The sequence below is a fragment of the Euphorbia lathyris genome, chromosome 6 (assembly GCF_963576675.1).
Source record: "Euphorbia lathyris chromosome 6, ddEupLath1.1, whole genome shotgun sequence".
NCBI classification, from domain to species: domain Eukaryota; kingdom Viridiplantae; phylum Streptophyta; class Magnoliopsida; order Malpighiales; family Euphorbiaceae; genus Euphorbia; species Euphorbia lathyris.
In genome coordinates, this window is record NC_088915.1 from 6,125,614 (window position 1) to 6,137,232 (window position 11,619).

At 31.3% G+C, this 11,619-nt stretch overlaps 1 protein-coding gene and 1 long non-coding RNA gene across 2 annotated transcripts; both read left to right on the forward strand.

The window, feature by feature from the left end:
• The first annotated feature begins 122 nt into the window (after window positions 1-122).
• On the forward strand, window positions 123-10,700 carry LOC136233591 (putative transcription elongation factor SPT5 homolog 1). Its single transcript, XM_066023325.1, has 7 exons — window positions 123-227; window positions 9,353-9,443; window positions 9,594-9,755; window positions 9,840-9,888; window positions 10,000-10,089; window positions 10,224-10,304; window positions 10,592-10,700. Exons 1-7 carry the CDS (start codon window positions 123-125, stop codon window positions 10,698-10,700), a joined length of 687 nt encoding a protein of 228 aa, XP_065879397.1.
• Window positions 10,701-10,775: 75 nt separating this feature from the next.
• LOC136233498 (uncharacterized) lies at window positions 10,776-11,297 on the forward strand. The gene is made up of 3 exons (XR_010690863.1): window positions 10,776-10,798; window positions 10,891-11,034; window positions 11,245-11,297. It is a non-coding gene; the product is annotated as an uncharacterized lncRNA (long non-coding RNA).
• The last annotated feature ends 322 nt before the right edge of the window (window positions 11,298-11,619 follow it).

The window sequence follows — 11,619 nt, forward strand, 5'->3', positions numbered from 1 at the left end:
ATGATCATCGATGTAATTTACTCGCTTTCTGAAACCTCTCTTCCATCTGTGTAAAATTTCGGGCCCCTTACAATTGAGGTGGGACCTCCTATTTATAGTAAAATTGGGAAGAAACTAGTGAAATGGGAGGCTTCTACGTGGCCTCTTCTTGTCCAAGGAAGCCAACTTGCTCTTCAAGTTCTGAAATTATCATTATTGGTCCTTGGATTAACTTCACTTTGCTGAATGTGCTGCCCTTTGGTCCCTGAAGTTTAATTTGCTTGCTGAATAGGCATGTTTGAATTCTGACCCGAACTTGGATATGGAGCCGGATTGAATTTTGAATGATCTCTGACCCGTGCTTTGGAATTTATCGGACTTGAACGGACAATACCCGGAGCTTTGGAATTCATTGACTTGAATGGACAATATCCGGAGCCTTGATATTTGTTGGACTTGTACGAATAAATACTCTTCGGATTTGTCAGACTTGTACTTCAGTTGATGAGCGGGTTTTCGGATCCGTCAAAATTACTGAAAAATAGAAAATAATTAGAGAAATATTTATAATAATAATATAATATTTATTTATTAACAAAATTCCATTTTTAAGCGTTCACTTGTCGTTAATTCGTCCACTTTTCAATTTTTGAGTCCATTTATCATAATTCATTATTTAGAAATCAACTATATATTCTAAACGTTTAATTATAATATAAATCATAATCAAAGTCACTATTAACTTTAATATACGATTTTACATCGTAATTCACAATTCAGACTATAGACGTTTTTAAATATAATTTACGACAAATAAATAAGCATTGAAATATTAGGTTGACACATGAACTTTAATTAATAAATTATAACTCGAATTCAAGCAAACCCAATTTTATCCAAAATATGAGGAATATATCTCGAATAAAATCTATAATAGGTTAAAATTGTACCTTAATTCTATTAAGTCATGTTATGAATATAATTCAATATTTTTTACCGATTTATACCAAAACATGACAAATTAGCCTTAAAAACACAAATTTTTCTCTGATAAAACCGAATATTTTGAATAATTTACGGATTGCTCAAATTTTAAGTGAAATTTATTAAAAACTTAAAAATTGGCCCGGACAAAAATGGGTATCTACACCTATACAAAATTTATATTATGCATATCCCAATTAATTTGTATAATTCATTTAACATTTTAATTTATATATATCAAATATTAGGTAAATCAAACTTTTAAATAAATTCATTTTATTTGATAATCAAAACAAAAACTCTTTTATTTTCTAAAAACGTATATATATGCATATATTTAAAACTTTTAACTTTTAAAACAATTTTAAAAATTATCATCAGTAGAGCCGGTTCCCTAAAATTCTTGCTGCCGTTAGGCAGCAGCAAGTAGCAGGTCCGCTGCTGCCGCTCGCGGCAGCAACCCGTAATCAGTTGTTCGGGTTGCTGCCAGCAACCCGTAATCAGTTGTGGTTACATCTGTTTTCGAACAACACCCGTGTGGTTTAAAAGTTTGCAAAATGGTATTTTGAGGTTCATTCCGTTAGCAAACACATACTAAATTGACTAACGGTGTTAAAAGTCAAACGAAAAGGGTTAATTTGATCCTTATATTTATTTATTTTATAAATTGACTTCCCTTATTATCTAATTATCACAAACAAATCCCAAAATTAAAATTAAAAATCAAATACACCTTCTTCTCCATCCCTCTCTAATTTTTTTTTTCCTCCTTCTCCCTCTTCTCTCTAAAAATACAAAATCAAAACATTTAAATAAATTTATTCCCTCATGCATTATCGCACTTCCTAAAATATTCCAACTTTCAATTAATTTACTCTCATCCTTTCAAACAATTTCATCTTCCGGCAATCATAACAAAGCCTGTCCAATTCGACGCTAAGGTTGAAGATGTGAAGAAGAAGACCTTAAATTAAATGAAACGCAGAAAAGGCTCAGTCAAATATAAACAAACCAATGAAAATGACATGTGAATTCCAACAGCAACAGGAGACATGTGAATTCGCCGGGATTACGATTGAGAGTGAACACGCCGAGAATGGGTAGCCGGAGGATTAGTGGTGGAAGGAAGAGGGTGTAGTCGTGTTCAAGTTCAAGCTCTCGGCACCGGCGGAGTCGTTCGGATAGTCTGGCAATAGTGAAATCGTCAAATGATCTGCAGAGAGAATTTAGGAATCAATGGTGGAGATGATTCTGGAAAATAGTATAAGAGTGTATCATATATATTTAATTCCACTTTCGAGGAACAACAATATGATAATAGACAATTATTATAATATTTTCAGTTTTATATTCTTTTTTTCAATAATAAAAATATATTTAATTCATTATCATATTGTTGTATCAAAATAATCAACCATAATTTATATTCTTTAAATAAAAGGATAAGGTATCAAAATAGGCTTAAGGTTTTTGGGGAAGTACCAATTTAGACTCAACGTTCAAAATAGCATCAATATAGACTTAACGTTTACAACATAATATCAATTTAGGCTTAACCGAAGTTGAAAATATAACATCAATTTAGGTCTAACATACAAAATAGCACCAATATAGGCTTAACGTTTACAAAATAATACGAATTTAAGCTTAAAGTTTAAAAAATATATCTAATTCAAGCTAAACGTCACGATTAAATTAATCATATTATATTATTTTCCTATTAACTTTATATGTTATCTTTTTATTTAGTTCTATTTTCTTATTTATTATAATACAATTAATTAGTATTATTTCCATTAAAATCTTATATTCGTTTTTCATAAATGATTCAATGACTACTAAATTTCACTGCTCATGTAATATATGCAAACTAAAAGTAATTGAATATCCACAATATTTCGAATACTAGCATGTATCAATATTATTTTAACTAGTGTTCAAAATATTGTGGATATTCAATTACTTTTAGTTTGCATATATTACATGAGCCATGTAATTTAGGAGTCATAAAATGGTTGATGAAAAACGAATATAAACTTTTAATGAGCAAGAAAACTAATTAATTGTATTATAATAAATAAGAAAATATAACTAAATAAAAAGATAACATATAAAGTTAATAAGAAAATAATATAATATGGTTAATTTAATCGTGACGTTTAGCTTGAATTAGATATATTTTGTAAACTTTAAGCTTAAATTCGTATTATTTTGTAAACGTTAAGCCTATATTAGTGCTATTTTGTACGTTAGGTCTAAATTGATGCTATATTGTAAACATTAAGCCTAAATTGATATTATGTTGTAAACGTTAAGTCTATATTGGTGCTATTTTGAACGTTGAGCCTAAATTGATACTTCCCCAAAAATCTTAAGCCTATTTTGGTACCTTATCCCTTAAATAAATTTATTAAAAAAATATGTGCTTACTTTGTACTAAACTTAATAATGTTCTAGGTTTTTGTTATCAATAATAATAGTAGTGTTCTAAGTAAAATAGTGAAAAATCAAGAAATAAGTAAATAATGGAAGAGCCATGCAAGATGAAGCTCCACCATTTTTATGCAAACCATAAATTTTAGAGTCATGCAAGTTCTATTAAGTTGTTATATGTCGTTTAAATCAACTTTAAGAAAACAATGTAAATAAAATGTTTAGTCGCCTTTGAAAAATGTTCCGATCATTTTTATCTTTTTTTACTAACGTCTGCTCATCATTAATTTTTATCTCCTTTGAATCTGCTTTTAGATTTTAGTTTTTAATTTGTTTTCATATTTTTTTAGTTTGCAGATTTTAAGAAACTTTTGCAAATTGAGTAGGAGTTCTTTGACTAAACTAAATATATCTTCTATAGTGACTAATTTGTTAAATATTAAGAGTTTTTGGACTAAACAGCCATTTGACCCTTCTCTTGATTCTAAAATATTATTAAAAGCAGAAAAATTTCTCACCTGTGCTGGTTTAATTGCCGAGATGAATGCCAACTTTTGCTTCTGCACACAGAGAGATAAAATCATGCATTCATTAGTTTAATTGTTTGTGTACATGCTGTTTGGTTGCCGAGAAAAAGGATGGAAAATCAATTCATTCGACTTAATCATTATTGAAAATTTGAAACAAATTATCCACAACTCGAGGATCTTTTTTCCTTTCATTTTTCTAGACAACCAAACATAAAATTACTTGACTCTCAATCTCATCCCAAAATGAAGAAATAACTTACTAGATTGAGAATAGCAGAGTGATCTTTAGAGAGTCGGAGTTTCTTCCTTGAGGTATCATCGATGATTCCGCGAGAACCATCTCTATCTATGTCGTTATCTTCCCCATTCACTTCTTTTTCCACTTATACTCGATACAGTGCTGTTTGCGGAGGAACTATCTCGTTTCGCCTCGGCAGGTTCGGAGTTTGGATCTACATCAGAATCGATACTTGAAATTTCTCAAAATTTCATAACAGTCAGTGTGTTCGTTTCTCCGGAAAGTGACAAGAAAAATAACAAAAAACGACTAAGAATACCTGAAGAAGGGGAAGAGGGAATCCATGAAGGTTTATGAGCAGAAGAAGGAAAGAGATTAACCTGCAAGGAAATGAATGATAATTTTGAGGAAAGTTCAATCTACTCAAATTTCATAAGTTTAGGTCTAATTGCAATTTACTCAAATTTCATAAGTTTTTTCTTATTCTGTTTAGGTTTATAAATTAATGTTTATGATTTATTAGAGTTTAGGGTTTTGGATTTAGGGAAGCATACGTCTTAGAGGAGAGCCGCTATAAGAAACTTTACGAATATTAAGACTAAAATGATGCTATTTTGTAAGTTTGAACTACATTGACGCTTACGCAAAAAAAAAATCTCAAGACTACAATAATAATAATAATAATAATAATAAATATAGTAATTAAAAAATAATCGGACATGTTTGTGAACTTTCGAGTCGAACTTAAAGAAATTCTGGTTCAGTCTCGTTAGTGTTCGAGCCGATTCTGAATTCGATTCGAGTCTTATAGAACCGAGCTTTAACCGAGTCGAGATCAAGACTCATTAATACCCATAATGGTTTCAAATTTTCTCATCCTATGTTTCAAGAAATATCAATGATGATTTGTACTATTTTTTGCTGTTTGATCTTATTTTTATTCTCTAGTATTTTGTGTGGACACAATGATTAATTATATCAGTATTGGCTTACATGAATAATATGGCTTAGGAGGGGACCAAAACAGTATATGCATTTTTCTTGCTAATTTTTTTACAATTTATTTTCTACTAATAAATAAATAAAATAAAATATTTAGTTAAAAAATTCAGATTACATTAAAAATGAATAAATAAAATTATATTAAAAAAAGTGTAAACATTACTTACTAATTTCGTAGAAGATACTTTAATAGGAAAAATAACTTTTTAAACGGCTTCTTACATGAAAGAATAAAATTACAACTAAATCAGATTATCAAACTTAATTCTGAATATATCGTTATTTTCTATATATAATAAATAAAGTATGTTTTTACACTCTAATTTAAAAATTCTAAAGTCCAATTAATTCATAAATTCTAAACCCTATATAATATATTTTAGACCCTAATTTATACTCTAATTCTTATAATATACTAAAAATACTGATTTTATTACCTTGACATAATTCAAAATTAAAACTTGACACAATTGTAGATAGTTTTTAAAAAGCGTACTTGTATGTAAATTTCCTTTTTTTTAAACATATATATTAGAGATTGTGCCATTGCTTCATTAGTTCATTAGAAAAGTTATTAATATATGGGCTATTTACGAAACACGCTCAATTACAAGGTTCGTTTACATATTTAGACTAATTATGACCACTCTGATGTCATACGCTCCACCCTTATTTGACCTTATTCCGTCGTTTAGAACTTCAATAATGTGATTTTTACGTCGTTTTAATGCTATTTGCTTGATTAATAAATTTCAACTATTAGTTTTAAATTTTTATACACTAAGCCATTAGTGAATCGTTTTTAAAAGATTAAGCCCCTAAACACTTAATTCCCTGTCCTATTTGAAACTTTAACACGTTAATTCTTTGTCCTATTTGACACGTCATTTTATGTAAATAATTTCAAACTCCGTTCAAATTAAATCTCCTAGTAGGATCAATTTAATCCAAAATGAAATTTGATTATCAAATGTTTAGTTCGAGATCAAATTATTCCAAAATGATCTCAATGGGAATAAAAAAGTGACACGTGTCAAATTAGAGTTTAGAGTACAATAAATATAATATACACGTTACGTTAGGGTACAATAAATTAGGGTTTGATGTGCACACATATCAATTTCTTTTATTAAAAAGAATTGTATACACATTATTATTTTATAAATATAATATTAACTTTTGACCTTCTTCTTTTTTTTCTCTAATGCATATGAATATAAATAATACATTACATTCAAATTATGATTTAATGTTATGAAATTGTACAACATTTCTCCAAAAGTTTGCAAACAACGTAAATGAGTTATTGTTATTTGACTCGTTATTTAATTAGTATATTGTACTTTTTGATTATCAATTATCTAAAATATATTTTTTGTTAGTACGTAATACAGGGTTCTTCCTTTTCTGCGGAGCTCTGGGCTATTCTTACTGGAATCAATCTTGCTAAAAGGCTGGGTGTTAAGAGGCTCTCTGTGGAGTCTGATAATTTGGAAGCAATCAAAATGATTTCTGAGAATCATTCTATGGGTCTTAACAGTCGCAACCTCATCAAAGCTATTATAAGGCTTTGCTCCTCCTTTGAGTTCGTAGAGTTCAGACACATTTTTAGAGAGCAGAATCGTGTTGCTGATCGCTTGGCGGCGGCGGGCCATGAAGGGACGTTAGGCGTTACTACCCTTCCTGTTTCCCCTAGTTTCATCTCTCATCTTCTCTTAGAAGATAGGATTGGGGTTAGCTTCCCTAGGCTAATTCCTGGGTAGTTTGTTGTTTTTCGTTTTTCTTTTCCTTTTCTACCAAAAAAAAAAAAATACAGCTGTAAACGACCTGCTAAATGCACGAAATTGGTTACGTTTATCGACAAATTTATTTAAAAGATCTGATGTTATAGTGGATTAACTGTCAAACTAGTCCATCCAATTTTTCTAGATAAAATTTAGTCTATTGTTTTAAAATAAGTGCATAGTTAATCCTAACTAGAAACCCTAAAAACTCTAAACCCTAATTTGAGATGTATCAATTTATTATGTCATATCACAGAACTAATATTATAACATTGACAAAATAATTCTTAGACACTCAAAATACATATATTTTGTTTTTTATTTTACACCGATGGGATATCAATTGATTAAAAAAAAAATTCATATTTTTTTTTTGTGATTTAATATGAGAATTTGAATTTTTTTTGTCCAACTCGTACAAAAAAAAAAATATGATTAACTTATATGCGTCAGACTTTTTTTTTAATGGTAACACAAATTTATTATCAAAGAATGGACATATTCCGGGTCAGGATATTGTCAAGGAATATAGAAATGAAAGAATGAATTAAAGAATTAACATAAGAACGAACATTACGTGCCATAGCATAGTTCGTTAACTTTGGAACAAAAACCACCTAACAACTCGGCTCCTACTGTCAGCCCGCATCCTCGCCCCAACATCTGCAGCAGAGTCCGTCAACTGACCTTCTGGCGTCCTTTCTGCAGAAATTCGCAAATTTTTATGCTCTACCTTTTCTACATTTATATGAACCCTAACGTGTAAAAAAGATCAAATTTTTACACCTACAATTATTTTTACACCTTATTACAGTCAAATTTACCGTTATAAAAAAGATCATTAGTTAAAATTTAATCTTTTATTTCTATTATTTTTAATTAATTTCAGGATCTGCCAGAACTAATTATCTACCCTCAAATACACCTATGGCATTTGCTTTTCCTACTTGAGTTACATGCAGCCATGCATATGTTCTTTTTGGAGCATAGATCCTATAATTGGCCAAAGTGATTACACAGTGTAACGGATCAAATAAAAATCAAATTTGATACTTTTAATCGGATCAAATAAAAATCGAATGTATTAATGTAGGAAATCTAAATTTAAACCTAACTTTTTTAGGCCCTAACTGGTAGAATTCGATCAAAAGATTTGACCCTAACGTTTCTGGTGAACTGCATATTTTGCTCTAATATCTAAATTGGTCCAAATTTAATTTTAACGTTTTCAAGTAAGATCAATTTTAGTCATACCGTATTACCAAAATTTTAAAAATGCTGGTTTCATTGTTATTTAACTATCATATCAGAATTCTAAAATATTTAATGTGTCACTAACACAGCTACAAAAAAAAAAATTGTTAAAATGTTAATAACTAACTCTACCACATATAAGTTATTCACAATTTTTTTAATCAATGTGGCTAAAATATTTACTCTGTTACTGATATAGTTAGAGACAAACAACAAAAAAATTACGAAATTTCTTCAGTTTATCGTTAAAATTATTTAGAATGTCTTATGCGACAGTGAAACCAACTTTTTTAAATTTTCAGTAATGTCTACTATTGATATTACTTAGAAAACATTAGGGTTCCTACCAAAAAAGAAGAAGAAAACATTAGGGTTAAATTTAGGGTAATTAATTTATTAGTCCCTATATTTTGACAAAACACACTGTTTAGTCCCTGTATTTTCAAAAACACACGGTAAAGTCCTTAACGTTTTTCTCGGTGAACTATTTAGTCCCTAACGTTTTTCTCGGTGAACTGTTTAGTCTCTGCCGTTAGACTCTCATAAAGATTCGGTTAGTCAATTTGGATTTGCATTTTTCTTTTCCTTTATTTTCCTTTCCTTTAAACTCTGATGCATCTGAAATCAACTTTGAATGTTCTTCTTCTTGATTTTTTTCTTAATCGTGCAAATTCGTAAGCATTGGGTCTGTTCTTTTTCTTATTCTCCATACAAATAGTTTCTTTTTCTAAATTGGATTTCCTCTTCTGAAGTTTGAAGGTAAATAGTAAAGGGTACTTTAGTCATTTCTGAAGTCAAACGGTAAAAAATCTAACAAACAGACAGAAGGACTAAATAGTTCACTGAGAAAAAAGTTAGGGACCTTACCATGTGTTTTTGAAAATACAGGGACTAAACAGTGTGTTTTGTCAAAAAATAGGGACTAATAAATTAATTAACCCTTAAATTTATACCATTTTATACGGCTATGTATATTGACATTACTTGAAAAAAAGTGATTTCATTATTATTTCATTGTTATTGTCTACTATTGTTATCACGTTATCCTTTCGGTTGAAGTCTCCTGATATCATTGAGTTCATAAAATGATCAAGATAAATCTGAAATAATTGGTAACTTACCTTGAGTTTGTGCTTGCATGAATTCAGGATAATTCCCTCTCAAGATTTTCCAGTTTAAAAGCTCCCCCGCGTATTCCTCCATCACCAAGGAGGTTTCGGAGAGGAGCTCCATTTGAGTGTAAGTTCTTATAATATCTTCACCTTGGAATGTCTACTTTAAGGCTTAAACCCCCTTACAGAAGGAGAAAAGGCAGATGTTTATATTTCATATTATTGCTAATCTGCTTAAGAATAAATTTGATCGTGAAGTTCCAATTCAATGTCACAGCTGGAGGAAGGCATAGAGGTGGAAGAGGAGGGCATGATGCTTTACTTGGCACCACAATAAAGATACGCCAGGGTCCTTTCAAGGGCTACAGTGGGCGGGTTAAAGAGATAAAAGGCCAATCAGTTCAAGTTGAGTTGGAGTCTCAGATGAAGGTTATTTTAGGCAAGTCATTATCTATCGATGAGGCATTTTTAGCTCGGTGGTTTAGTTGATTTGCTTGTTGACTAGCTTATTTTGTTTCTGCAGTTGATCGCAATAACATTTCTGACAATGTCGTCGTATCCACCCCACACCGGTAGTTAACAGCTCACCTTTATATATATGCACCCATACGCACATATATTTGAAATGTATTTGGTATTTATTCAATATTTTTATATCCTATCATTTTATATGCATTGACCAGTGAATCTCGGTATGGTATGGGAAGTGAAACACCCATGCATCCTTCTCGAACTCCAATGCACCCATACATGACTCCAATGAGAGATGCTGGAGGAGGTTTGTAATCCTTGTACTAGTTATTTGCTTGGTTTGGATGTTGGCTGTTTTTGTTAACATTTAAGAAATGATTATTATGGTCCTAACCTAACTTGCCTCTTCCTTATTTGTCTTGCTTTCTACATTTACAGCAACACCTATTCATGATGGCATGAGGACACCAATGCGAGATCGAGCTTGGAATCCTTATGCGCCAATGAGTCCTCCTAGGTTAGGTTTCATAATGAACTTACTATTTCACTTCTTGCCCTATTGCTACTCTTTATGATTTGATAATGAACTTACTATTTCAGTTCTTTCCCTATTGCTACTCTTTATGATTTGATTTGAGTAAGCCTTAAGCTCTGTTTGATAGGTCATTTCTCTGTGATACACATTGATGATTGTCATATTTATGAAATGAATAATATCTCTATGCATCAGCGAGGGCTTTAATTATGTTCCTTTTCTCATTAGAAAATATTATGTGATTAACTAATAAAAGAATTTTGATACAGGGATAATTGGGAAGAAGGCAATCCTGCTTCATGGGGGACAAGTCCACAGTATCAGGTTAGGAACTTGGACATACTGTTCTCGTCATTGAATCCTGTTGTTAATTTCTAAGTCCTCCTCCATATGTTCTCTCGTTTTTCAGCCTGGAAGCCCCCCTTCTCGAGCTTATGAAGCTCCAACTCCTGGTGGCACTCCTAGAGATAGCTATGGTAATTTATCTTCTCAGTTTGAATTGCTTTGCTAGTACACAACATTAATTTTCAATTTCCCTCTATTAAAAATTAATCTTTTCATATCGTAGCCAATGCACCAAGTCCATATTTGCCGTCAACTCCTGGTGGGCAGCCTATGAATCCAAGTTCGGCAGCCTATCTACCTGGCACTCCTGGAGGGCAACCGATGACACCTGGAACTGGCGGTCTTGATGCCATGTCTCCTGTTATAGGTTTGCCTTGTGCTTTTCAGTGATTTGTTAATTTCACGAATACTAAGGAATTATTAGTAATGTAATGTTGGTTGCTACAGCATAAAATGAATATTTTAGTAGCCTGACCTGATTACTCATTGACCTTTATGCGAACTGTAATTTTGTTAATTTCATTCATGTGAACTTTCCTTGAGCAAAGTGTGAATTGACATTGATATCAAATTTCAGGTGGGGACAGTGAAGGACCATGGTTCGCGCCGGATATATTGGTTAATGTACGCCTTAAGGGTGCTGATGAGCCTATTGGTGTTATCAAGGAAGTTCTTACGGTATGTCTCTATGGACCTTTTGAAAACTCTTACATACTTTACATCTCTGAGTAAAATGTTAAACAAAGCAAATCAGAAACGTTAAGATCTCACTCACTGATTTCTACTAAAGGAACACCATTTGGATTTGAAATCTGGTGAGTAGAGGAACTTTGATGCATTTCATGAACTTTGTACAATTGACATGGCTGGAAGAGCAGGATGTTGGGGGAATGAATGAGAGGAAAAGAAAATAGCATAGTTATTAAATCCGCGCCTATGGCGCACCAGGTGC

Bases quoted from the DNA above. Each gene is read 5' to 3' on its own strand.
- LOC136233591 (XM_066023325.1), top strand. From the start codon at position 123: ATGGGAGGCTTCTACGTGGCCTCTTCTTGTCCAAGGAAGCCAACTTGC. The intron at 9,756-9,839 runs GCAAGTCATTAT...TTGTTTCTGCAG, and splicing joins TCAGATGAAGGTTATTTTAG to TTGATCGCAATAACATTTCT. The intron at 10,305-10,591 runs GTTAGGTTTCAT...ATTTTGATACAG, and splicing joins GCGCCAATGAGTCCTCCTAG to GGATAATTGGGAAGAAGGCA.